At 41.7% G+C, this 25,050-nt stretch overlaps 1 protein-coding gene across 2 annotated transcripts in view; it reads left to right on the top strand.

Annotated features, from left to right (window-relative positions):
* Positions 1 to 25,050, top strand: part of clybl (citrate lyase beta like) — a 199,944-nt gene that overhangs the window by 136,176 nt on the left and 38,718 nt on the right. For both annotated transcript variants that reach the window (XM_024000197.2, XM_070446578.1), the window contains exons 4-6: positions 7,886 to 7,987; positions 9,906 to 9,999; positions 17,308 to 17,475. In XM_024000197.2, the coding sequence (XP_023855965.1) occupies positions 7,886 to 7,987; positions 9,906 to 9,999; positions 17,308 to 17,475 (364 nt within the window). The remainder of the gene's footprint in view (positions 1 to 7,885; positions 7,988 to 9,905; positions 10,000 to 17,307; positions 17,476 to 25,050) is intronic.

The following is a 25,050-nucleotide window of genomic DNA, read 5'->3' as shown; positions in this document are numbered from 1 at the left end:
TGACCTCGCCTTCTGGATGATAGATGGGTGAACAGGCCGTGGCTCGGGTGGTTGATGTCCTTGATGATCTTTTTGGCCTTCCTGTGACATCGGGTGCTGTAGGTGTCCTGGAGGGCAGGTAGTTTGCCCCCGGTGATGCATTGGGCAGACCGCTCCACCCTTTGGAAAGCCCTGYGGTTGTGGACGGTGCAGTTGGCATACCAGGCAGTGATACAGCCCAACAGGATGCTCTCAATTGTGCATCTGTAAAAGTTTGTGAGGCTCTTAGGGGCCAAACCAAATTTCTTCCACCTTCTGAGGTTGAAGAGGTGCTGTTGCGCCGCCTTCACCACACTATCTGTGTGGGTGGACCATTTCAGATTGTCAGTAATGTGTACGCCGAGGAACTTGAAGCTTTCCACCTTCTCCACTGTGGTCTCGTCGATGTGGATGGGGCGTGCTCCCTCTACTGTTTCCTGAAGTSCCGATCAGCTCCTTCATTTTGTTGAGGGAGAGGATATTTTCCTGGCACCACTTCGCCAGGGCCCTCACCTGCTACGTTAGTTGTAGTGCTAACTGAGGAAAGAGTGACCTAACACAATCGGTCATATTTAGCTGGCTTACTCTCAGCTGACAGAAACCATAATATGAATTAGCTAATARCAATTACTATTTACGATTCATCACATCGGGGGTGACCTCACCATTGATCAAAATAATTTAGTAAAAATTTTTTTTTAAATCAAATGTAATCTGACGATGTGTAGTTGTGCGTCGCCATGTTTTTTGCGTCAACCAAAGGTAAGAGGTTACAAGATGAGTTGGSCCTGTTTGCAGTATGCATGTTGAAGGTGGTGTGTCATCTACCATTATTCACTTCGGAAGTTTACTCGAAAGACGAGTGAACAATCCCTTCATCTCGTCAGATGTTTACGCGACAACCAGAATACATTGCATGATGTCTAGACACATGGCGCCACACATAGCTGGTAATTCGCTTAGCATTAGCTCATCATAATCAGTACAACGTTCAAAAAGTATTCGTATGTGTCACATCGTATGTGTCCATTACAATCTATGCAAGAATCGGAATGCATGATTTGTCACCAGTTTGTCCGGCTCAGTAATGCCTCAAATGTAAATTGTCCTCAACAGTGAAATAGGTTACTTCTTTGTAAATGAATGAAGAGACGGAACACACTTCAATTTAAACGTAGAAAATAATTWGAAATTAAGAAATTGAAATACAGCCAAAAGATAATTAACGGGCAACGTGTCTTGGTTTGAGGGCAGCGTGGGTTAACTGTCCAGACATCACGCRCATTAAAAAACTCACGMTGGGGCGACCGTTAGAGGTATTTGGAACTGCAACGTGAAAAGGTTCATAAGCCAGCACCAATAACCTAACCTTGCTGTATACACAGAAAACAACACAGCTATTGGGTCATCCAAACAACCCAAAATGTTTTTATAGTATAACTTACATCTCAAAGACATGCATACAAGAAGCCTTGACCTGGCTGGTGCACTCGTATTTATCTGTCCTCAGCTTGATTGAAGGCCTCAATCTGTCTTTTTGCTTCTAGAAAGAAAGAGAGAAGAAACAACACATGATCAAGATGAGCTAGCTACTAGTTTAAAACAATGAAAGAGCTTAGTGTTACAAAGCTCTATTGGCTACATTTTGGAGAATAATACATTCATTTACTTAACTTACGAAGCTAAATAAAACGTTTGTCCGAAAAAAGAGGGAGCGCAGGAAAATTGTTGTCCAAAAAGTTATTTTGACTCATATGTCCATAGAACAYTCTTCCAAGAGTCTTGATGATCATCCTGGATCTTCCAGGTGCTTTTTGACAAACTTGAGTAAACTTTTTGGATGAGATGGGTTACATTTATATCTGGCGAAAACCAAACACTCCATTCCACAGTAAGAACCTTGTACCAACGGTCAAGCATGGTGGYGGTAGTGTGATGGTTTGGGGATGCTTTGCTGCCTCAGGACCTGGAYGACTTGTCTTRATAGAAGGACCAATGAATTCTGCTCTGTACAAGAGAATTCTACAGGAGCATGTCAGGCCATCCGTCTGTGAGCTGAAACTGAAGCGCAGCTGGGTGACGCAGCAAGACAATGATCCAAAACACACAATCAAGTCTACATGTTCATGCTTGAAAACCCACAAATGTCACTGAGTTAAAGCAGTTCTGCATGCAAGAGTGGGCCAACATTCCTCCACAGTGATCAACAACTACAGGAAGCTTTTGGTKGCAGTCATTGCAGCTWAAGGTGGCACAACCAGATATTTAGTGTAAGGGGGCTATTACTTCTTCACACAGGGGAATTGGGTGTTGCATAACTTTGTTCATTAAATACAAATAAGTATGCATTTGTGTTATTTGTAAACTCAGGTTCCCTTTATCTTATATTAGGTTTTGGTTGAAGTTTTGATATTCCAAAATAGAGAAAATCAGAAAGGAGGCAAATACTTTTTCACGGCACTGTATGTCATACTATATTATGATATACTGTAAAATAGTATAAATCCATTTGGAAGACTGTTATTAATAAAAACATAACATCAAGTCCATTATAGTCTTTGAACTGAACATACTGAATTTTGAAATAGAGTTCCCAATTTTACAATTTTCCTTTTTGTTAAATGAGAATGGTGTTGGTCATTGAAGTGTGTGTGCACGTGACATTGGCGTGTGTACACCTTCACTTTCTTTAGCTCCGCTGACCGGATACCTTAGTCTGTCCTGTCAGCTGTCGGTCTCCCTTGAAAGTGGCTACATAAAAGTTTGTGTGTGTGTCCAGACCTACGTCAACCATGGGCCTCATCCATGTGGCTCTCTGTAAAAGTGTGGTGCGTCTGTCTTTGTGCGTGCGTGTGTATATGCTCTGTTCTCTCTGGACCTCTGTAGGCTTATATCCCATGTGGCTCTTTATAAAAGGCTGTTGTGGTGGGTCGGTGGGTGTGTGCAAAAAAAGGGTGTGTCTATCTATAAAAGGGTGCAGTGCGGATGTCAGTTGGGGGCGGGTCAGGAGACAGTGACATCATTAAAGCAGTCACCCTTTCCTAAGGGCCACCATATGGGAGGCAACTGGAGGGCCTAGAGCTGTCTGTCACTCTCCCACACACACACACACACCAACATACAGACTTCACAATCAATCTTTGGACTAAAACAGTGCATACACGCACATACAAAACATTAAAAACACCTTCCTAATATTGAGTTGACCCCCCCCCCTCTCTTTACCCTCAGGACAGCCTCAATTCGTCTGGGCATGGAATCTACAAGGTGTCTAAAACGCTACACGTGGATGCTGGCCCATGTTGACTCCAATGTTTCCAATAGTTGTGTCTAGTTGGCTAGATATGCTTTGGGTGGTGCACCATTCTTGATACACATGGGAAGCTGTTSAGCGTGAAAAACCCAGCAGCGCTGCAGTTCTAGACACAAACCGGTGCYTCTGGCACCTACTCCCATACCCCATTCAGACACTTAAGTCTTTTGTCTTGCCCATTCACCCTCTGAATGGCACACATACACAATCCATGTCTCAATTGTCTCAAGGATAAAATAAAAAGCTGTTAACCTCTCTCCTCCCCTTCCTCTACACTGATTTGAAGYGGATTTAACAAGTGACATCAATAAGGGATCATCACTTTCACAATTCACCTGATCTGTGTCATGGAAAGAGCAGATGTTCCTAATGTTTTGTACACTCAGTGTAGAGAGCCGCAGGGACAAGGCCTATGGCTGCCAGAGGTTTGGACAGACACAGGGTGGCACACACACTGTTGAGCAGAAATACTTGMCCATTCAGCAGCTCTGCATGACTTTTGAAAAGACCTGCAATTATTTGCAATGTCCTAACTAGGTGAAGGGAGCTTTGAAGAGAAGGAGGGAAAGAAAGGAAAGAGGGTGGGGAAATAATAACAGAAGGTGAGATGGAGGGAGGATTGAAACGGGAGAGCGGGGGAATGGAAGGAAGGAGAGGGAGAGAGTGGCTATGTAAGGAAAGTRAGAGGGAAAGGTGGAATGGGGTCTGTTCTCACACACTGTTCTCTGGGCCAGAAGCAGGACGTTTTTAACTAGTGTTTTTAATTAGAACACGTTTCTTTCCTGCTGCCTGCCCTCTCTCTCTCCCTTTCTCTCTCTTTATTCCACTGGGTAATTGGAGACAGGTGTTCCCCTCTTTCTCTTCCCCCAGTCAGGCGTTTCTCCCCTTATTCCCTACTTTTCTTCACATTTAAAAAAAGTTTTTTCTAGGAGACTCGTGATAAAAAAAAGTATTAAAATAATGTCCCAGTTGATGATGTAGGCCAGGGATGCAAACTAACAAGAGGGTGGTACACTAACGTATTTTTTATTTATTTTAATTACAGGAATTTATAGAACACAGCAGTAGATTTACCTAAATCACTTTATTTTGCATTGTTGCTCCTCAATATGTCCACAATACACTCAGACACACACACACACACACACACACACACACACACACACGTGCACACACACACACACAAACACGTGCACACACATAAACACACACAAATGGGTGTGGGAGCCAATCTCATGATGTGCGCGTCTGTCTGCATTCATCTGTCACTCTCTGTCTGTCTGTGTGCCTACCTTCCATTCGTGTCCATGTGTCCCTGCATAAGCATGTCTGTGGTATTATCCCCAATGCCTTGTGTCAGTAAAGCTGTAAATCCTTGTCGTATGTACCTTCCTCTCTTGCTTCTTATTATTGATACAGGCCCAAGATCCTCCAGCACTGATTTGCCCCTAAAAGATGGACTTACTTTGTTCCCCCTTTGTGTGGAAACCTTTAGCCGGCCTTTTCTCCTTGTGTGATGGACAAGGCTTATCGGAGGATAATAGGCGGAACTCTTTTGTCTTTTGACAATTCTCACACAAATTCGGGGCTGTGGTGTTATTCGTCGCTGCCACGCTATTGGGTGTGCACTGGGGATTGAAAGGAGAAAGAGAGAGAGATGGGCCTCTCTTCTCATCCTCGGTCTACTTTTTGTTCTCTACTGCCGCCACCTCTTTTTTGTTCCCAACTCTCATTCATTTCTCGGCTTCCCCTCTGTGAAATGAACACTTCAGCTGGCCGGAAGCATTTAATCTGGGCCCCTTTTGAAGAGGATGAATTGAAACTTGTCCCACTCACCGCCACCTTCTTCTTCTTCTTCGCCCTATGGGTGGAAATGGTTGTGAAGTGTGGCTTGAAGAGGTGTTTTTGGTCAATAGTGAATAACATCTGGAAGGGTACTCGGATTGAGTGCTATTAACTGATAGAAGTCTCTCTGCCATAGAGGAACAATAGACAGGCACAAGTAACTCTCCATGAAAAGAGCCATGGTGATAATTGAGTGGATTTCTATGGTCTTTCTTTCCCAAGTGCCTAAAGCCACAATATGGAGTTTGTCTTTCCACCACGAGGGCAGCCCCGCAACTTAGTTTGCTGTAAAACTTTAAAGAAGGATGAGGCTGAGAAAAGCAACCACTCTCAAATTATTAAATGGTGCTATTGATGCAAGGACTGACAGTCCATGAGATTKACATAATAGTTTTGCTGCTATATTGTACATGGTTTGTTTACAGACTCAAATGACAACATGAAGAATGAGTAATACAACCTTTTTTGGATTTATGATATGGTTTTTGATCAAATTGTAAGGTATTTAYGAGTAAAATTCTTCAGCATTCAATGGGTATATATATATATCATTGAGAGACCATTGAAATGACCATTGAGTAGCAGGACATATCCTAGATTGTGCCTTTTATTACATTTTAATACCCACTCACGATAACCTCTACCAGTGTGTATCCTCGCTCGACTGGATACTCTCCACACAAATAAAAGGACATAAACATGTTCTCAGATGTAAMCAGAGAGGGGTTGACCATCTTCACTACAGCCAGTGGGAAAAGACCTGTCATTTGTTACCACTCCAACACATTTTCCCAGTCCAGTGAGAATTTGTATTGTGTTGTATGGTGTAGTGGGGGTAATCTATGTGTGTAATCTAGTGGGGGGTACTCACTATGCACTATGTCTGTCTACAGGCCAGAAATGGGCATCTGTGATGGTTTTCTAAAGGTCCACTCTGTAAATATGAAAATAAATACCTTTAAGTGTGTGCATGTCTGTGTGTGTAACTGTGTGTGTATTTGGGGAAAAGGGGAATTGGGTAATATTGTGCTAAGCCCCCAGCCAGCCAGCGTTACTTTTTATGTTGCCGTAGCAACRTGTCTCTTGTGAGGTTGTGACCTCAGATGATTACAGTACAAAGCCTATTGGGTCTCGAAAACCCCTTTGAAGATGAGAAGTCTTTGATGGTTTGTATTTATGCAAATCTCCCCGATATGATTTAACCAACTGAGATTGAATGGGGAGATGATTAAAATTGCCCCTATTTGAGAAATCTTTCAATGGAGCCGTTACTCTTTGTTTTTTTAAGAATACGTTGTATGTGTGCGTGCATGTGTGATATTTGTGTCTTTTATTCAGGAAAATAGCACCACTTTATCAGGGCTTATTTATATCAGCTCTCCTCTCCCAGAGGGAGGAATAGACGGTGGGAGGGAGAGTGGGTGGGAGGGGGAGAGAGAGGAGGGGGACATGGCGTTACAGATTTCTATTGGGCTTTTCTCCCCTTTTCCATCTCTCTCCCTCTCTCTTTTTTAACAGGCCTTGGAAGTGAATATCTGACGGAGAGAGTTTTTGTGTGTTTCCAGATGATAGATTTAGGAATTTGAGCTACCCCACTGGCAGTCCAGAGCTCGCTGTGAACTCGTCTGTTGAAAATAAAAAATCTTAGGTGAGCTTACTTATTAGTGGGAACAATGCAGAATAAAGGGCCCCTGCAAAGTGTCATATCACAACGATTGTTGCACCAATCTCACTATGCTCTTCCACCGAGGGGGCACACAAAATTGACATAATGCTGAAATTAAACACACTTAAAGACGGCACCACATTTAGTTTTGTCTTCYTTTTTTTYTTTTTTGGTGTGTGTTGTGTATAYGGACCATGTAGTTAAAWGGGAGAGAGAGTGCAGAAGGYTTCAGAAGAAGGGGAACCCTGGTGATAATGTAAAATATCATTTCCTTCAGCTTGACGCTCCTCTCCTCCTCTGCACTGCCTCGCTTCCTCTCATTTGCGCTGCCTCGTCACTCTCTCGCTCGCTCTCTCTCTCTCCACAAAAGATCACTTGATGTATTTTTGTACAGGAATAAAAACGATGCAGGGAATAGGTATTGACAGTTGTTTTGCAACTCTCTCTCCCCACAAATGCTCCTTCTTGTAGCAAAACCTCCGTTTTATTATTTAAAGAGCCTTAATCCTGAATATTTTTCATGGTTGCAATTCCCTCTGACGTAAACAGTTTGATATCTCTGTTTCCCCCCATGTTTCTCTCCATAACTGGGTTTGTGTTAATGGCTACACTCCCTGAGTGTCTGTCCCTGAGTAAAATGCTAATGTTGTTGAACAGTTTGGGTTACGATGTATTTCAGTGTGTGCTTATAAATGGATTATAGGCATGGTGATAYGAATTTTTCCACCATAAGATATGATAAATACACGTATAAAGCCAGTTTTGATTTAAGATCTTAGTTAATGATTTACATGTACATTTTACTTAATGTATACATGAAAAAATGATGATACCTCCAGCTTACCCTCATATAATGTTTGACCATGTATTGCGACTGTGCTGTATGTGTATGCTGTGGCTGTCTCTCTTCTTGAGAGCAATGGCATCACTAGAAAATCAAGTATTGTGATTTCATATGTGCTTCTGTATTCAGATACGCAATAGTCGTAATTTGTGTGTGTGGTTGTCTGTGTGTGCGGCTTGTGTGTGTGTGTGTGTGACAGTTTGTTGACAGGTTTCAGCACCACTTGAATGGACGAGCGCTGACGGAGCCCATTCGCCTGGTCACCTTTGTGGAAAGCGCTGTGGGCCTGCTCAATTTTAAGGTAAATTACAAACAAAACCACCAGGAAAATACCTGTGTCAGACGTTTTACTACCTCATTCACTTTTTTATTAAAGCTGGTGTCAGACAGCGCAACTCGCCAAGTGTCACCGTCCAAATACGAGAGATTCAAAGCGTCCGGACAGTCTCTCTACATCTCTCTCTCTCTCAAGGTTTCAACTCTTTTGTGTTTATTCTGGTTCAGGCGTGATGGTAAAGGGCCACACCCTCTCATGCAATGCCATGCCAATAGGCCTGCCATTGCATGAGACAACAATCGATTTAACGCGTAAACTTTTAAAGGTCACGCCCCTCACCCCGTTTGACCTAAAGTCATGAAAGTCAGTACATAGGACCTTCTCACAGCAAACAAGTTTGCCTCAAGGATCCATGAGGTCCACCATGATGGATTTTCCGCCATTTAGAATTTTGTGAAAAACACTTAAAACGCTACTCCCCTGGCACCGAATGACCGAACTATACAAAACTTAATATGTGGCATCTAAGGACAAAGTTCTCACTACGCAACATTTTCCAGACTAATACCTAAAATGACATATAAATATGCATATAAATAAATCACGGATATTCGTATTGTAACAAAACAGTACACATGTTCCAAATACTGTGAAGACTCAACATATTCAAGCACATTCAAATTGACTACAGTGGCGCTATAACAGTCACATGTTTATATATCTTAATCTGTTGGACTCAGATTTATGAAATTTGGCACACATGCTCAGGGATGAGTCTAGCTAACCTGTAAAATATGGTCCAGTTTTGCTGAATCCTGGCACTCTTAGACATGACAAAGCATTCATGCAAGCTCATTGACTCATAGTGGCCATATTTTTTGAGCTTGAGTCCTTTAAAAAGTTGCATTTAAARTCATGGTTACATAGAATATATATACATTTGGTGCCAATCAGTCCAGCGGTCCTGGAGAAGAAGATGTTTAAAGTAGTCAACTTTATWAAAAATTGTCCAAAATACCTCAAAATCATAATAATGACTTGTTCGATGTTGAGCTCTGATATTTGGCAAGCGTGGTAAACAGTACAGAAGTAGCTCATCCTGGGGCAATGTGTCCAATTAGTCCTGATGGTGTCCTAGTGGGCACATAGCTAATCCGCGACAATGTTGCTTGCAGCTTACATTTGTATTTGGTCTCTTCTAAGTTTTCCCCCTCATCCAGACACTCACTTTGACATGTTTTAATGTTATCTAAATGGTGATTTTTTTTTGTCAGGCATCAAAGAGGGTCTGGTTTTAGTTTGGGCCGACCTTCGTTGGTGAGGGGAAAGGGCACGGTTTGGGGGATTTGGGTGGGGTAACACGCTTTCCTCTTTCTTTTAATTTCTGTCTTTTATGTGTGTGTGTGTGTGCGTGCGTGCGTGCGTGCGTGCGTGCGTGCGTGCGTGCGTGCGTGCGTGCACACCTGTGTGTGTCTGCATGCGTGTGTGAGTGTTTTCTTTCTGGAGAACATTCTGTATCCTTAGCCAGACTGATTCCCTGGGATGGAACAGGGAAGTATGGCTGTGTCACAGCGAGAAGTGAAATTAATTTGGACGCCGACAAAAGCAGCAGACACATTCCGACCGCTCCATGGCTAACACAATAGAGGATCACATTCCTAGGCCTTTTCCCCCTCTCTCCTCTTGTCGTGTGGTAGTCCCAGCTTCACACAGTCTTCTTAGAAGGCGACAGTGTCTAAGACAGAGAGACAAGATGTGTGTGTGCGTGTGTGTGTGCGTGCGCGTTACAGTAGATAGTGAACATTGTAAGTGCAGCTCTGGATGGGAAATATGACCTGCTTGACTGGGTGAGTTGACAGGGTTCATACTTTCCTTGGCTACACACACACACACACACACACAAACACACTCATCTCTGTGTCTTTGTTGTGTCTTCCCCCAGGTTGTGTGTGAGGAAGTACGTCGTCTGGCTCCTGCAGTTGGCCTACACCATGACGGTGTGGTGTTTGGATCCGATGACTTCTGTGCCAGCATAGGTCCTCTGTCCTCTCTTCCTCTCTCCTCTCACCTACAATCAATTATTTTATCACCATCTCTCCTCCCCTTCTATGTCCTGTTCTCTGTCCCCTCCTCCCTTCGCTGTCTCCTTTTCTCTGTCCCCTCAGCCCCTTCTCTCCACCTCTCTCCTTTTCTATTACCCCCTTCTCTCTCTTATCTCACTTGTCCATTTCTCGTCTCTCTTCCTCATATAGTTCTTGGGCCAGACCCCCAAATTTGGGCCATCGGGCTCACTTGGGGTGACGGTGTCTCATAGTGATTTTCTTCACGTGACAGCTCGATCAGTTGTATCACAACCGTATCACAACCGGCCGTGATTGGGAGTCCCATAGGGCGGTGCACAATTTGCCCAGCGTCGTCCAGGTTAGGAGTTGGCCAGAGTAGGCCTTAATCGTAAAATAAGAATTTGTTCTTAACTGACTTGCYTAGTTAAATAAATGAAGAATCACACTCAAACGGATTTCAAACAGATTTTCCCTGCATGCTTGAGATCAGTTTGTTCAGTTTCCAGTTTATATAGTGCATTCTGAAGGTATTCAGACCCCTTGACTTTTTCCACATTKTGTTACCTGACAGCCTTATTCTAAAATCGATTGAATTGTTGKTTTTTTCTGATCAATCTACACACAATAACCCATAATGACAAAGCGTGTTTAGAAATTTTAGCAAATGTATTGAAAATAAAAAACAGAAATACTTTCTTTACATACAGTACCAGTAATTGATGTTTCAATTCATCATCCTTGAGATGTTTCTACAACTTGATTGGAGTCCACCTGTGGTAAAGGGTCGGAATACTTATGTAAATGTGATATTTCCGTTTTTTTTATATATATATAACTTTGCAAACATTTCTAAAAACCTATTTTTGCTTTGTTGTTATTGGGTATTGTGTGTAGATTGAAGAGGGGGGAAACGATTTAATCCATTGTGGAATAAGTCTGTAACGTAACAAAATGTGGRAAAAGTCAAGGGGTCTGAATACTTGCTGAATGCACTGTATATATACTGAACAAAAATATAATCGCAACGTGTAGTGTTGGTTTCATGAGCTGAAATAAAAGATCCCAGAAATGTTCCATACRCACAAAAAGCGTATTTCTCTCCAATGTTATGCACAAATTTCTTTACATCACTGTTAGTGAGCATTTCTCCTTTGCCAAGAAATACTCCCGCGGCCCCATTTTCATATCAGGCGACCCCACATGGGGTTGCGACCCCTTATTTGGGAACTGCTGCTCTAAGGCCTGTCGACACCTGGATTGCGCAACATTTGCCCATTAKTCTTTTTAAAATCCTTCAAGCTCTGTGTAATTGGTTGTTKATCATTGCCACACAACCGTTTTCAGGTCTAGCCATAGATTTTCAAGTTGTTTTAAGTCAAAAGTGTAACTYGGACACTTAGGAACATTCACTGTCTTCTTGGTAAGCAACTCCAGTGTGAATTTGGCATTTTGCTTTAGGGTCTTGTCCTGTTGAAAGGGGAATTAATCACTGTGTCTGGTGTAAAGCAGACTGAACCTCTAGGATTTTGCCTGTGCTTAGCTCCATTCCATTTTTTATMCTGAAAAACTCCCCATTCCTTAACAATTACAAATATGGAGAGCAGTACGTGAAAATATGGAGAGTGGTACTCAGTAATGTGTTGTATTGGATTTGCCCCAAATGTAACATTCTGTATTCAGGACAAAAGGTTTATTGTTTTGCCACATTTTTAATAGTATTACTTAGTAATGTACTTCAGTACTTTAGTACCTTGTTGCAAACACAATGCATGTTTTTGAATATGTTTATTCTGTACAGGCTTCCTTCTTTTCACTCTGTCACTTAGGTTAGTATTGTGGAGTATCTCTAGCTTTTGTTGATCCATCCTCAGTTTTCTCCTATCACAGCCATTAAACTCTGTAACTGTTTTAAAGTCACCAATGGCTACGTGGTGAAATCCCTGATTGGTTTCCTTTCCTCTCCAGCAACTGAGTTAGGAAGGACAACTTTATCTTTGTAGTGACTGGGTGTATTAATGCATCATCCAAAGTGTAACTAATAACTTTATCAAAGGGATATTCAATGTCTGCTTTTTACATTTTTACCCATCTAGCAATAGGTACAATTTTTTGCGAGGCATTTGAAAACCTCCCTGGTGTTTTTTTGTTGAATCTGTTGTTGAAAGTCACTTCTCGACTGAGGGGCCTTACAGATAATTGTATGTGTGGGGTACARWGATAAGGTAGTAATTTWAAAAATCATGTTAAACACTTGCACACAGAGTGGGTCCATGCAACTTACTATGTGACTTGCTAAGCAAATGTTTACTCCTGACCTTATTTAGGCTTGCCATAACAAAAGGGTTTAATACTTATTTCTCAAGAGTTTTCATTTTTTATTAATTTAAACAATTATTGAAAAACATAATTCCACTTTGACATTATGGGGTTTCGTATGTAGAACAGTGACAAAACATAGGAATCTAATCCGTTTTAAATTCAGGCTATAACACAATAAATGTGGAAAAAGTCAAGGATTGTGAATAATTTCAGAAGCAACTGTATAATATAACCAAATTTGAAAGCACCACCTTCAACTATTATTTAAAAAATAGCCCATATTGTGCCATTGACATTATAATGTGAGGCACCCGGGAGAGGAAGTCACTATCGGAACCGCTACACGATTGTCAAGAGAATATGCACCGCGGACTAGTAGGAGAACAGTGCCAGCCATCCCCTCGCACACAATTTCATTGGCTTTGTCAGGCATAAATGTAGATCCTTCAATCGAAGTTACGAGAGTGCGACTCCCCATAGTATCTTTTGCTGAAGTTGACTGGCTTAAAGGGAACTTGTTGTATACCGATATTGTTTGTCATAGTGTAAAATCCCTATGGGAAAAATAAATGGGACGGAGGGATGAAAGAAAGAGTGATAACACAGAGATATCTGACATTGCTGCAATGTTAACACACATTTTACAACTCTAGGGACTAATTCCTCATTCGTAACAACTGGGAACATTGAAAACTCTGACTTCCAACTTCAGTGCAWTCAAGACAACTGGGAACTCAGGACTCGTTTTGAACGGTCACCCAACTCGGAATTTCAGGTGGGGAAACTCTGGCATCTTTCTAGAGCTCCGACTTTCCGAMCTGAAAATCACCGACGTCATGATTTGACCTCGTTTTTTCCCCCCAGRGTTCCCAGTTGTCTTGAAAGCACCAATAGACTTTCAAGAAAATCACTATGAAACAKCGTCACTCCAAGTGAGCCTGACTGACCCCCTTGGCCAATTTTTCTCTTTCTCCTCATCACACCCATCTCTTCTCACTCCTCACTTATCCTTCTCTCTCCATATACACTGAGTATACCAAACATTAGGAACATTTCCTAATATTGAGTTGCACCCCCCCTTTTGCCATAAGAATGGCCTCAATACAGATGTCAAAAGSATTCCACAGAGATRCTGGTCCAAGTTGACTCCAATGCTTCCCACAGTTGTGAAGTTAGCTGRATGTCCTTTGGGTAGTGGACCATTCTTGATACACACGGGAAACTGTTGCACGTGAAAAACCCAGCAGTGTTTCAGATCTTGACAACAAACCAAACTGTAATGCCTGGCACCTACTTTCCATACCCCGTTCAAAGGCACTTTTTTTGTCTTGCCCATTCACCCTCTGAATGGCACACACACAATCCACGTCTCAATTGTCTCAAGGCTTGCAAATCCTTCTTTAACCTGTTTCTTCCCCTCCAGCTTCACTTATTTGAAGTGGATTTAACAAGTGACATCAATAAGGGATCATAGCTTTCAACAGGATTTACCTGGTCAGTCTATGTCATGGAAAGGGCAGGTGTTCTTAATATTTTGTATACTCAGTGTATAGTCATATGTGACCAACCACCTTGATTCGGTCTTATATAGCACAATTTGAAATTGTGTTTTTTACATTGAATGACACAGAGCTACAAAATGGTATATCGTGCACTGCATTTTTGAGGACAATGGGAAAGTAATTCTGCTTTGAAAGTTGATAAACTTGTAACCTAAATTTTGAGAAAATGGCCTTTGAATGTTTTGGTACTACTACGGAGAGCTCTCCTTTGTCTAGACGCATTCAGCATTGCTSACACTCTCTTAAGCCAGCCCCACCCATCTCTTTAAGGATTCACACGTGAGGTCATGTGCTAAACAGTGAGTAGTGTAGTAAAGATGAAGACTAAAAGTGGTAAAAGTAGTAGCCTACAATAAGGAAACATTCCAGGTAAACAGAAAGTGTCCAGATAAAATATTTTATAAATATTAGATGACGCTTACCCAGACACACTTGTCTAAATTGATGGGTCGGGAAATAAATGCGTATAATAATGCTGTATGGAGGTCTCTACAGAAGGTGAACGGTTCAGCCAAATGGTTACTGCATAATAGCAATATCAAAAATACATAGTGTACAATATAATAATACTATGTACAAAACAATATCAATAACGATATCAGTGATAGATGAGTTCTTATATGCATACAATCAGAGGTAAGTGGCTGAGCAGTGGGATAAAAAAAATATTAGCAGCAACGTATGGCGTGTGTGTTAGGAGAGAGTCATGTGAATAGAGACACTGCAGATAGTGCTGATGACTGGTCCGTCCGAACCACGGGTAATCTATATTCGGAGAGCCTGTTTCTGTCCTGCCCTTGACTTTGGTGCAGGGCATGTGATGTCCATAGCCTCTTCATCGCAACACTCCCTGATCTTCTCAAAAAGATAMGTTTGTCAAGTTGTGTCCAGTCCAGGTGGTGCTTGTACAGGCAGACCATTTATGGGAGAAAGGATGTCAGCGTTGAGCAGCAGCTGAAACCTGGTCCCGACTGAGTACAAACGCTCGTTGGTGACAACAACACCAGGCTCCAGAGCATCGAAGCTTTAAAACAGGAAATAACAAAAAACATTGAGAAGACATAACATCCCTGCACAACATCAATTCACCTCCCAAGTTTAAATAAGAAGAATAACCTCATACAATGCATTAAAAATGTTATCCGCCTGAAGTGCTGGTACTGCTTGATCTGTGGCAGTGCCCTGAAGTACGGAGTCAGGTGTTGCCAGCCATAGCTTTCCACCAGCACCGTACCATCCTCCAGTCCAACCAGCTCTGGGATGTTGACCCCTGTCACTGTGCTGTCCTTCACAACACCAGCAATCTCAGACAAAGTGTTCACTATGGTCTTTCTGAAGCTGCTTGATGAGGTCTAACCACCAGTCGGGGGCAAACTTGGTGTGGCCTGTGATCAGGAAGTGAAGGTCCAGACTAGTGGAGCTTGTGCTTTTTCAGCTTGGCTGACTTAACAGCTTCTGACAGATTTGCAGATCTGAAGACCTTAGTTGTTCCTCTGGCATTGGCAGCACAGGTCTGTCCTAGGCTTAGTGCTTCAGGAATCTCCACAGATTCCTGAAGGAAGACAGCCCGACTGCACGTACCTCTGGAAAATASAGAAATAACGTGAAATCAATAAAAGTTGTGGCAATCATGTTGGAGGTCAATTAAATAATCAAAACGTGTTGTTATACCAAGTGTTGTCACTGATTCCTTGTAGAGACGCTGCTTTTGTCACATGGGATGGAAGGAGCTTTCCACCAAAGTGTTTGTGTCCTGGGTGGCRTCCTGGTAATRCTATTGTATTATCGTCTGCGTAGTTGTCRCTGCAAGTCCTCATGCTTCAGGTGTAACCTGTGCTTGCTTGGGCCAGCTCTCTTTTTGATGGGAGACATTAGACCATTCTCCTTGTATGACTGGTGGAGTAGAGTCAGGCGTGTTCTACTGATGCTGAAAGACAAATTCCAGATACAAATATTTTTGCATTATATTACAATAGATAGTGTAATCACCGTCAGACGCAAAACAGGTTCAATGTTAGCTAGTTAGCTAGCTAACATTATCCTATAACTAGCAATGCGAAATGGCATTCTGAGATAACATCACTACACAGTTCATACACATAATGTTGGCTAGCCAGCTAACAGTAAGCTTTAACTTGCAATGGAAACAACTTTCTGACAAAACTAGAAACGTATAATATCTGAAACTGTAGCTAGATTTTTACCCGTATACATGGATGAAAGCTTCAGGGCAGACTGCAACCCCTTTCATTAAATACGACGTCCTGTGTCGTTTCCGTTTATTTTGTACAGCTTGCTTGGCCKGTTGTGTCAAGTCACTCTRGTTCACACTGACCGTTTGCAATGCCACAAGAATCATCATATCTTTCTCGCTCTCTGTCACAGATGCCATGGTTGCCCTWAGTTTKAAGATGTATTCCAGAGACAGGTGTTTTATACAACAGCCTTCTGTGTTCTCTTTTCGACTCCCTATGCATTTGCAATCAAACGCCAGAATTCTATTCATCTCCTTATCATACCCTGCTTCTACCAGACATTCCACTGATTTCAAAACTCGTCAACTTCTTCCGTGACAACAACAATGTTGATCGTCGTTTCTTCCCCATCACCGCGTCAGAAGACTCCACAATGTCTTCTTCAATGAAAATGTTTTTACCTAAATCAGGGATTTCCTCATTGTCTGATTCATTTTCAGAGTCAAAGAGAGTCAGCATGTCACGATCGTCCTCCAGAAAGTAGTCCATCACATCTTTTTCCCACTGACCTTTGTCGATAGCGCCTGATAAATTCAGGGCAGCAATGTTATTGAGAGCAGTAGCAACATATTTGCTGTTGTCCATGGCTAACATTATATATTTTGAAAAAACTGCAGTAGAAAGGATTATCTACGCATAACGAGCAGCTCATTTTATTTATAGACACAATATGCTACACCGCAGACCAATCCAAACTCATCTCTCGGCATGTCCAGCCAACTCATTAGCTCAGCCAATCATGGCTAGTGGGAAGGTTCCTGTCCTTTTCTGGGGCTAAACCAACTAGGCTCGTTATTGAACAACTTTATTCGTATTTACAGATGGCATACAAGTTCGTTATTAAGGCACATGAAAGTTCAAATGTTTCAGAAGGCATTTCTGCCAAAAAACGCTGTTTGATAACAACAACAAAAACTTCAAATGGTTCTCCTGTGAAGTCGTGACTTGCGACATACGCCTAGTTTCCTGAAACGGATCACATATCTGCATTATGTTTCCCTGTATGGTAAACCTGTGTGTCTATTTGCTCACGGGTATGTTTTCCTGTCTATATTCCTGTAAGCCACTTTGGATAAAAGTGTCTGCTAAATGGCATACGTTATAGTATATATTATATATAGTTACCTGTGTCTCCCTCCGTCCAGGTGCCACGCGGACCAAGGATGCCAGGGAGCTGCTGTATGCCCGTCAGAAGGTGGTAGTGACAACCAAGGCCTTCGGTCTACAAGCCATAGACTTGGTCTACATAGACTATAAGGACGGAGAGGGTCTACGACAGCAGGCAAGGGAGGGAGTTCTCATGGGCTTCACAGGTAAATTGAGCCTCCCTCTCAGGCAAGGGAGAAATGAGAAAAGGATCGGTTATTTTAAGCTTAGGTGTTAGATTTAAGGTTACAATTAGGGTTATGTCAAGGTTTAGGGTTAGGGAAAATAKAATTTTGAATGGAAATACATTAGATCCACACAAGGATAGAAAAACATAACGTGTGTGTGCTCGTGTAGGGGTGTTAGCTCCTAGCATAGTGAAGCTCAGTGTGTCTAGCCAGGCAACTGTGTTTGTGCATGTGTGAGTGAGTGTGTGAGACATGGTGGAATCCTAAATCATCCACCACCGTCTCTTATTAGTTTTTAATTATTTTGATGTGAACATGAACATTTTGCAAGTTATTTATTGAAAGAATCGTGTGAGGAATGAGAATAATGTATTACATATAGTTGCAATATTGTGATCTATTACTATCTTGCACAAAGTCATTTTTCTGCATTATTGTTCTGGTCTATTTGAGTGTTCTATGTTATGAGCAATAACCGTTGATGGAACAGTGTATAACACTCAGTTCTAGTGAATTACTAGCATGATTTCACACTGGCATTCGTCTTAATTCGCTAAGTCCGTAGTCCATGATGTTGCCCTGGGACACGCATGGCGCACGTGCACACACACACAGAGAGACAGACAGATGGACAGACTCCCCATGTTGCTGCTCAGTAAAGCCTCTGTGCCAGGTGAGGCTGATTTGTAATGACTTTTCTCAAAAACACACCAACACACATACACACACACATTCATACTATCGATGGCTGTTTTAGCATTGTGTAGACTCTCTCTCTGGCCCACATGCCAGCTGATTTCCCCTGACCTCGGTTGCCACCGCTACTCTGACACGGCTGAGAACACCGCAAGAGACCACATGCTGTTCAGAAAAGCTTTCACAGACCTACTCTGCTAATTCTGTTCTTAACTCTCCACCGATCTGCGACAACCTACAGTTGACAGATCAGAAGTTTACATACACTTGGTTGATCATAAACACTCTTTTTCAACCACTCCAACCAAAATTCTTGTTAAACAAACTATAGTTTTGGCAAGGCGGTTAGCATTTTTTTCCAACAGTTGTTTACAGACAGATTATTCACTTTATAATTCACTGTTCATCACGAATTCCATGGGTCAGAAGTTGACATACACCTAAGTGACTTGCCTTTAAGACCACTTGGAGAAAATTTCCAGAAAAATGATGTCCAGGCTGCTTAACGAAAGCTTCTATAGGCCCTTGACAAACTACATCCCACCAGAGTTGACCCACCTCCAATTGACTCAAATAAAATGGTAGAATTATTCAAACCCAGTGCTCTTTGCCTTACATCATGCGGAAAATCAAAATTAAAATCACCAAGACCTCAGAAAAACAAAATTGTAGACCTCCACAAGTCTGGTTCATCCGTTGCGGCGCAAGCAATTATCCAAAAACACACCCACTGAAGGTACAACGTTCATCTGTACCAAACAATAGTACGCAAGTACTAAACATCATGGACACCACGCTGTCATACCCTCAAGGAAGAGACGCATTCTGATACTCCCTAGAGACCATGAACATACTTGATGTGAAAGTGGCAAATAAATCACACAGAAACAACAAGCAAAGGATCTTGGTGGAAATCCATGCGCAGAAAACAGTACCGAAAGTATCTAATCCACCAGTAACAACGAGTCCTATATCCAACATAACCTGAGCAAGCCTCGCACCTCAGCAAGAAGCAAGCCCTGCCTCCAAACCTGCCATTAGAACAGCCAGATAAACGCACAGCGCGACAAACACGATCGTAGCTTTTGGCAAAATATCCTCTCTTTGGAATGAAACCAAAAATAGAGCTGTTTGGCCATAATGACCATCCATTATATTTGAGAAAAAAGCGATGAACGCTTCGTAAGCTGAAGAACACCATCCCAACTGTGACAGCCACGCGGGTTGCAGCATCATAGATGTTTGGGGGTTGCTTTGCTGCAGGAGGACTGGCGCACTTCACAAAAATAGATGCCAGTGTGTCGAGCAAGCGAGCCCTACAAACCTGAACTCCAGATACACCAGCTCTCTCCAGAGGCAACATGGCCACAAATTCACCCAACTTATTGTGGGAAACTTGTCTAAGGCTACCCAAAACGTTTGACCCAAGTTAAACAATTTAAAGGCAATGCTACCAAATACTAATTGAGTGTATGTAAACTTCTGACCCACTGGGAATGTGATGAAAGAAATAAAAGCTGAAATAAATCATTCTCTCTACTACTATTCTGACATTTCACATTCTTAATTAAAATAAAGTGGTGATCCTAACTGACCTGAGACAGGGAATTTCTACATGGATTAAATGTCTGGAATTGTGAAAAACTGTGTATATATGTATTTGGCTAAGGTGTACGTAAACTTCTGACTTCAACTGTGTATATGTAGCTTTGTTTGTGTTCTATGTCCTGTGTTTTTGATTGTTTTTATTAGGTGTACTTGCTGAAGGCAAAGCACAACTCTAGATTTTTTACATAATAATAATAATAATAATATGAGTATTGTTATTAGGTGGGACTTGGTCCCGACTTTACATCTTCGTCATACTTCAGACTTTTTATTATTATTATTTAGCACGATACTCCTCTTATACCATTTACGCTAGAAACGCCRTTCAATCTTTAAAACGTGTGGACTGGTCTGGATTGAGTTGATTGTATACAACTTTTCGATATGTTTTATACTTTTTAAGTTATAAATTTTTTTGTCCACCATTCACTTACATGTTATTTCCTCAACATTCTATATCTCCCCATCACTCCCAACATTCCATTCACTGTAAATGCAGCAATACAATACAACACAAATCAGCTATATTGACAGCTTTTCTAACAACCTAGACAAAAAGTTTGACATCCATCACTCCCAACATTCCATTCACTGTAAATGCAGCAATACAATACAACACAAATCAGCTACATTGACAGCTTTTCTAACAACCTAGACAAAAGGTTTGACATCTTCATCTACTTCTCTGCTATTCAAATCTGGCAACCGAACCAAAATATATCATACAGTTCTAACGATACAGCTGTTTTAGTAACTGCATTAACACATTTTCTACCAACTTTTTCTAAACAACTCCTGTTTTGACCACTCCCCCAACAAGTCAGTCAAAAACATAGATTGAATGAAATCTTTCTCTACTTCTCTACTTTTCCGACCTGAGAATGGATTAGGAATAGCTTCTACAGATAGAGCAGTTTTAGGAACCCATCAAGTGCTCGCTTTCTAGATGCAGTAAGTGATGTTGGAAGCTAGCAGATGTATTATTTACGTACTGTATGTTAGCATGTTTTTCACACTGACTTTAGCCATGGCGGAGGCAGGCCAGCCAAGGCAACTGTTGCCTAGCAACAACTGCATTGGACAACAACTGCCTCCATTCACTCCTTTCATATTTCACCAGATCACTTCTCATTGCACTTCTTTCAGTTTTCACAACTGTAGTTTAGACCAGAGAGAGATCTTCCAGAAGAGACGAGAATGATGTAATGGATTTAAGTCGATCCCTCACAAGCACCTTTCACTTTCCCATAGGTCGTATAGCTTGGGCTGCACGGCAAGCGCGTTAAATTATACCTACTACTCTGCTCGCATTTTTGCTCTGCTGCAGCATCCCACTTCACAGTGCGATTTTTCGTTTTGTGGAGACCTATTTTTTCTATCACACTGATATAGAGGCAAGTAGCCTAATATTGTAGGCTTAAAGATACTCAGAAAAATACTCGGGTAGTAACAGTATGATGGCATAATCTCACTAAATGATTGGAGAATGACAATGGTTGCTATTCATAATAAAACAGTGTTAAACAAACTCAGATAGATAAGACCGGGCTTATTGTGTTCTTCACTCATATGGTTGAGAATTGCCTTCACTTCATGCCTTTCAGGCGAGTTCTTGTTTTTTTTGGCACTACTAGATGCACGGTAGCTTACATCCGATATTGCATGTGAAGCACTGTGCTAGGTGTTGACAAATGAGCACACAAAACCAAATCGCTCTCATTAGAGCAGATCAGTAACAATAGATGCCTTCCCTCTGGGGTCGAGTATATCTACCGTTGCAAATGTTTGGGGTCACTTAGAAAATGTTCCTTGTTTTTTGATAAAAAAGGCAAATATTCTGTCCATGAAAATAACATCAAATAGATAGAAAATACAGTGTAGACAGTGTGTTAATGTAGACAGTGGGTTATTAGCTATCGCTATAATTGACTACTTGTAGCTGGAAACATCTACTGTTCTGAGTTCTATAGTTTCTAGAGATGGAGATAGATTCGTAGAGCATGACGCGGCCCAGACGGACATCATCTCACTACAGGCAGAAGAGACAACATTTATTCGTCAGCTGGTGTTAAAGAATGGCGAATAGTGTGGTGTAGGGGATAATGATTCTCAGGATCTTACGTAAAATCATTTTAAAAAGCAGAGTCATCAGAATTGTACATACACATTGCAATTTTGGGGAGAAGAATCTATTATTTGCAATTTTGGGAATGTGCTACAAAGTAAAGCACACATCGGGATAAGTACTCTCTATGAGATGATACAGAATGAGGATGGCACATATAAGTGGCCTCTCTATTGACTGTTAGACTAGTTGAATCACTCGACTAGTGTAGGCATAAGAGAGATTTTGGAGTGATTCGATTATCAGGCTCATGGCTCAGAAACAAAAGTATTTTCTTTCGTGAAACTCCTTCAGTCTATTTCTTGTTCTGAGAAATGTGAAAGGCTATTCATGCGAGAAATTGCAAGAAAGTGGGTAAAGTGGGTGAATTTTGTACAGGGTAAAAGGATTCTTGAAGAAGGAAGGCTATCACTCCATTTGCAATGCCATGCTATACCTGTGGACAGCGATTAATTGGAGTCAATTTCTTCATACACAAGACAATGACCCAAAGCACACTCCAAACTATGCAATAACTAATTAGGGAAGAAGCAGTAAGCTGGTATTCTGTCTATAATGGAGTGGCCAGCACAGTCACTGATTCAATCCTATTGAGCTGTTGTGGGAGCAGCTTGACGTATAGTACGTAGAAGTGCCCATCAAGCAAATCCAAGTTGTGGGAGGTGCTTCAGAAGCATGGGGTGAAATCTCTTCAGATTTACCTCAACAAATTGACAACTAGAATGCAAGGTCTGCAAGGCTGTAATTGCTGCAAATGGAGGATTCTTTGACAAAAGCAGGTTTGAAGGACAACAATTTTATTTAAATTAAAAATCATTATTTATAACCTTGTCAAGCTTTTGACTATATTTCCTATTCATTTTGCAACTCTTTTCATGTATGTTTTCCATGGAAATACAAGGACATGTTCTAAGTGACCCCAAACTTTTGAATGGTAGTGTTAGTGTAAAACACCATCTATCTCACTGACCTAAGACCCCCACAGGCGTGAAATTCACCTAGGCCTTTAATGGCTGCAAGTGGGCGTATTGGAAAAACTGGGAAAATATGTGCGCATTTTCAAACGGCCTCTTAATCATTTTCTGCTCTTACATATGCCAATTAATCATAATATTGGATAGAAAAAACAATTCTATTTCTAAAACCAGTATAGATTCTTTTCCGTGTGAGTGGTACAGGTGAAGATCATTTGGGCAGCACTTGCCCTGACCAAGAAGTAGAATGTCAGAATCTATGCTGCTGTCAAATGTTATGCTTACATGGCTGGGCATTGTTGGACTGTAGGCTCTATTGACCTTCAGTCGTTTCCGCTTGGGGTGTCAGAGAGGACGTGAGGAGAAGGAATTGGGTGTTCATTATTGTTTAGAGGTTGATAATAGGGCTATTTTCTTTGGCGTGAACTGACCTATTCGGAGAGTCGAACGCCGCTGAGCGTGGAGTGACATTGGTGTTCTGTGTTTGCTGAAGGTTTTTGGACGGGAACAAGTCTCCGGCGGTCGGTTTTTTAGTTGATAAATCAGACATCTTGCATCGTAATGTATGTTTTTTCAATATAGTTTAAATCAGATTATTTTTGAATTTATTTTGCGGGAGTTTGTTGCCGTGTTTCCGTTGTCAAACCTTTTTTGGCGTTGGACAGATCGTGCTAGTGACCAGTAGTCCGTATGATAGAATGAAGAGGGAAGTGTATGATTTCTGTAATGGAAACCAAGATGCTCATCTGGGACTCAGGACAACCTTGATCGAACATTCTGACTGAAGACGGCAGCAAAGTTAAGACCGAAATTTTTATACTGTTAGTTTCATATATTGGTCGTGCTGTCATACTGGTCGTGCGGGACAAGTGTGTCCTGTCTGGCGTGGGCTATGCTAATTTTAGAGCGGCTACAAATATTTTTTGTCTTCCCTGTAAAACATTTTAAAATCGGACATGTTTGGTTTGATTCACTGAGAAGTGGTTATATTTCTCTGGTGTCTTTGGACTTGTTAATCGTTGTGAAAGTTAAATATTTTAAAAAAATAGATTTTGAATTTCGCTGCTCCTGGCAACTTGAGTTTGGATGTGTCTAAGTGTAGCCTGTGTGGGGATTGCAGGCCCAAACAGGTTAATACTTAAAATAATACTGGGACTGCTGACCAACACACACGTATTTGCTAGATTCATGATAGTGGTTTGTTAGAGCAAAGCATAGGACATTTTTATTGGAATTTGGCAGCTCTAACATGACTACGTACTGCATCTAGAAAGAGAGCAGTTGTGAGTTTAGCTAAAACAGGCTCTATCTATGGATTGGTATAGTAGATATTCCTAATCCGTTTCTCACCAGATTTGAAAAGCACGAGAAGTAAAGGCAATTTCATAGCTCTGAACATTTGATGGGAAGTGGTCAAAACAACAGTTGCTTGAAAAAGGTTGGGGAAAACAGGATGGTAAGTTGATGGTTGAAGATATCCTCTAGTAGTGTGGGGGCTGTGCTTTGCAAAGTGGATGGGGTTATATCCTGCCTGTTTGGCCCTGTCGCGGGGTATCATCGGATGGGGCACAGTGTCTCTTGCCCCTCCCGTCTCAGCCTCCAGTTATTTATGCTGCAGTCAGTCTGTTATATTGTGAGTATTTATCCTGTCTTATCGGTGTCCTGTGTGAATTTTAAGTATGCTCTCTCTAATTTCTCTTTTCTTTTCTCTCTCTTCGGAGGACCTGAGCCATAGGACATGCCTCAGGACTACCTGGCATGATGACTCTTGCTGTCCCCGTCCAACCTGGCCGTGCTGCTGTTCAGTTTTCAACTGTTCTGCCTGCCGGCTATGGAACCCTGACCTGTTCACCGGACGTTGCTACTGGTCCCAGGACCTGCCTGTTTTCAACTCTCTAGAGACAGCAGGAGCGGTAGAGATATACTTCTCAATGATGGCGGGTCTATTGAAAAGCCAACTGACATTTCCTAAGGTGCTGACTTGTTGCACCCTCGACAACTACTGTTGATTATTATTATTTGACCATCTGGTCATCTATGAACATTTGAACATTTGGCACGTTCTGTTATATATCTCCACCCCGGCACATGGCAGAAGAGGGACTGGCCACGCCCTCATGGAGCCTGGTTCTCTAATAGGGTCTGTTTGTA

This window comes from Salvelinus sp. IW2-2015, linkage group LG2 (assembly GCF_002910315.2).
Source record: "Salvelinus sp. IW2-2015 linkage group LG2, ASM291031v2, whole genome shotgun sequence".
Classification (NCBI taxonomy): domain Eukaryota; kingdom Metazoa; phylum Chordata; class Actinopteri; order Salmoniformes; family Salmonidae; genus Salvelinus; species Salvelinus sp. IW2-2015.
The sequence above is the reverse complement of the archived record's forward strand: the minus strand, read 5'-3'. Positions and strand labels throughout refer to the sequence as shown.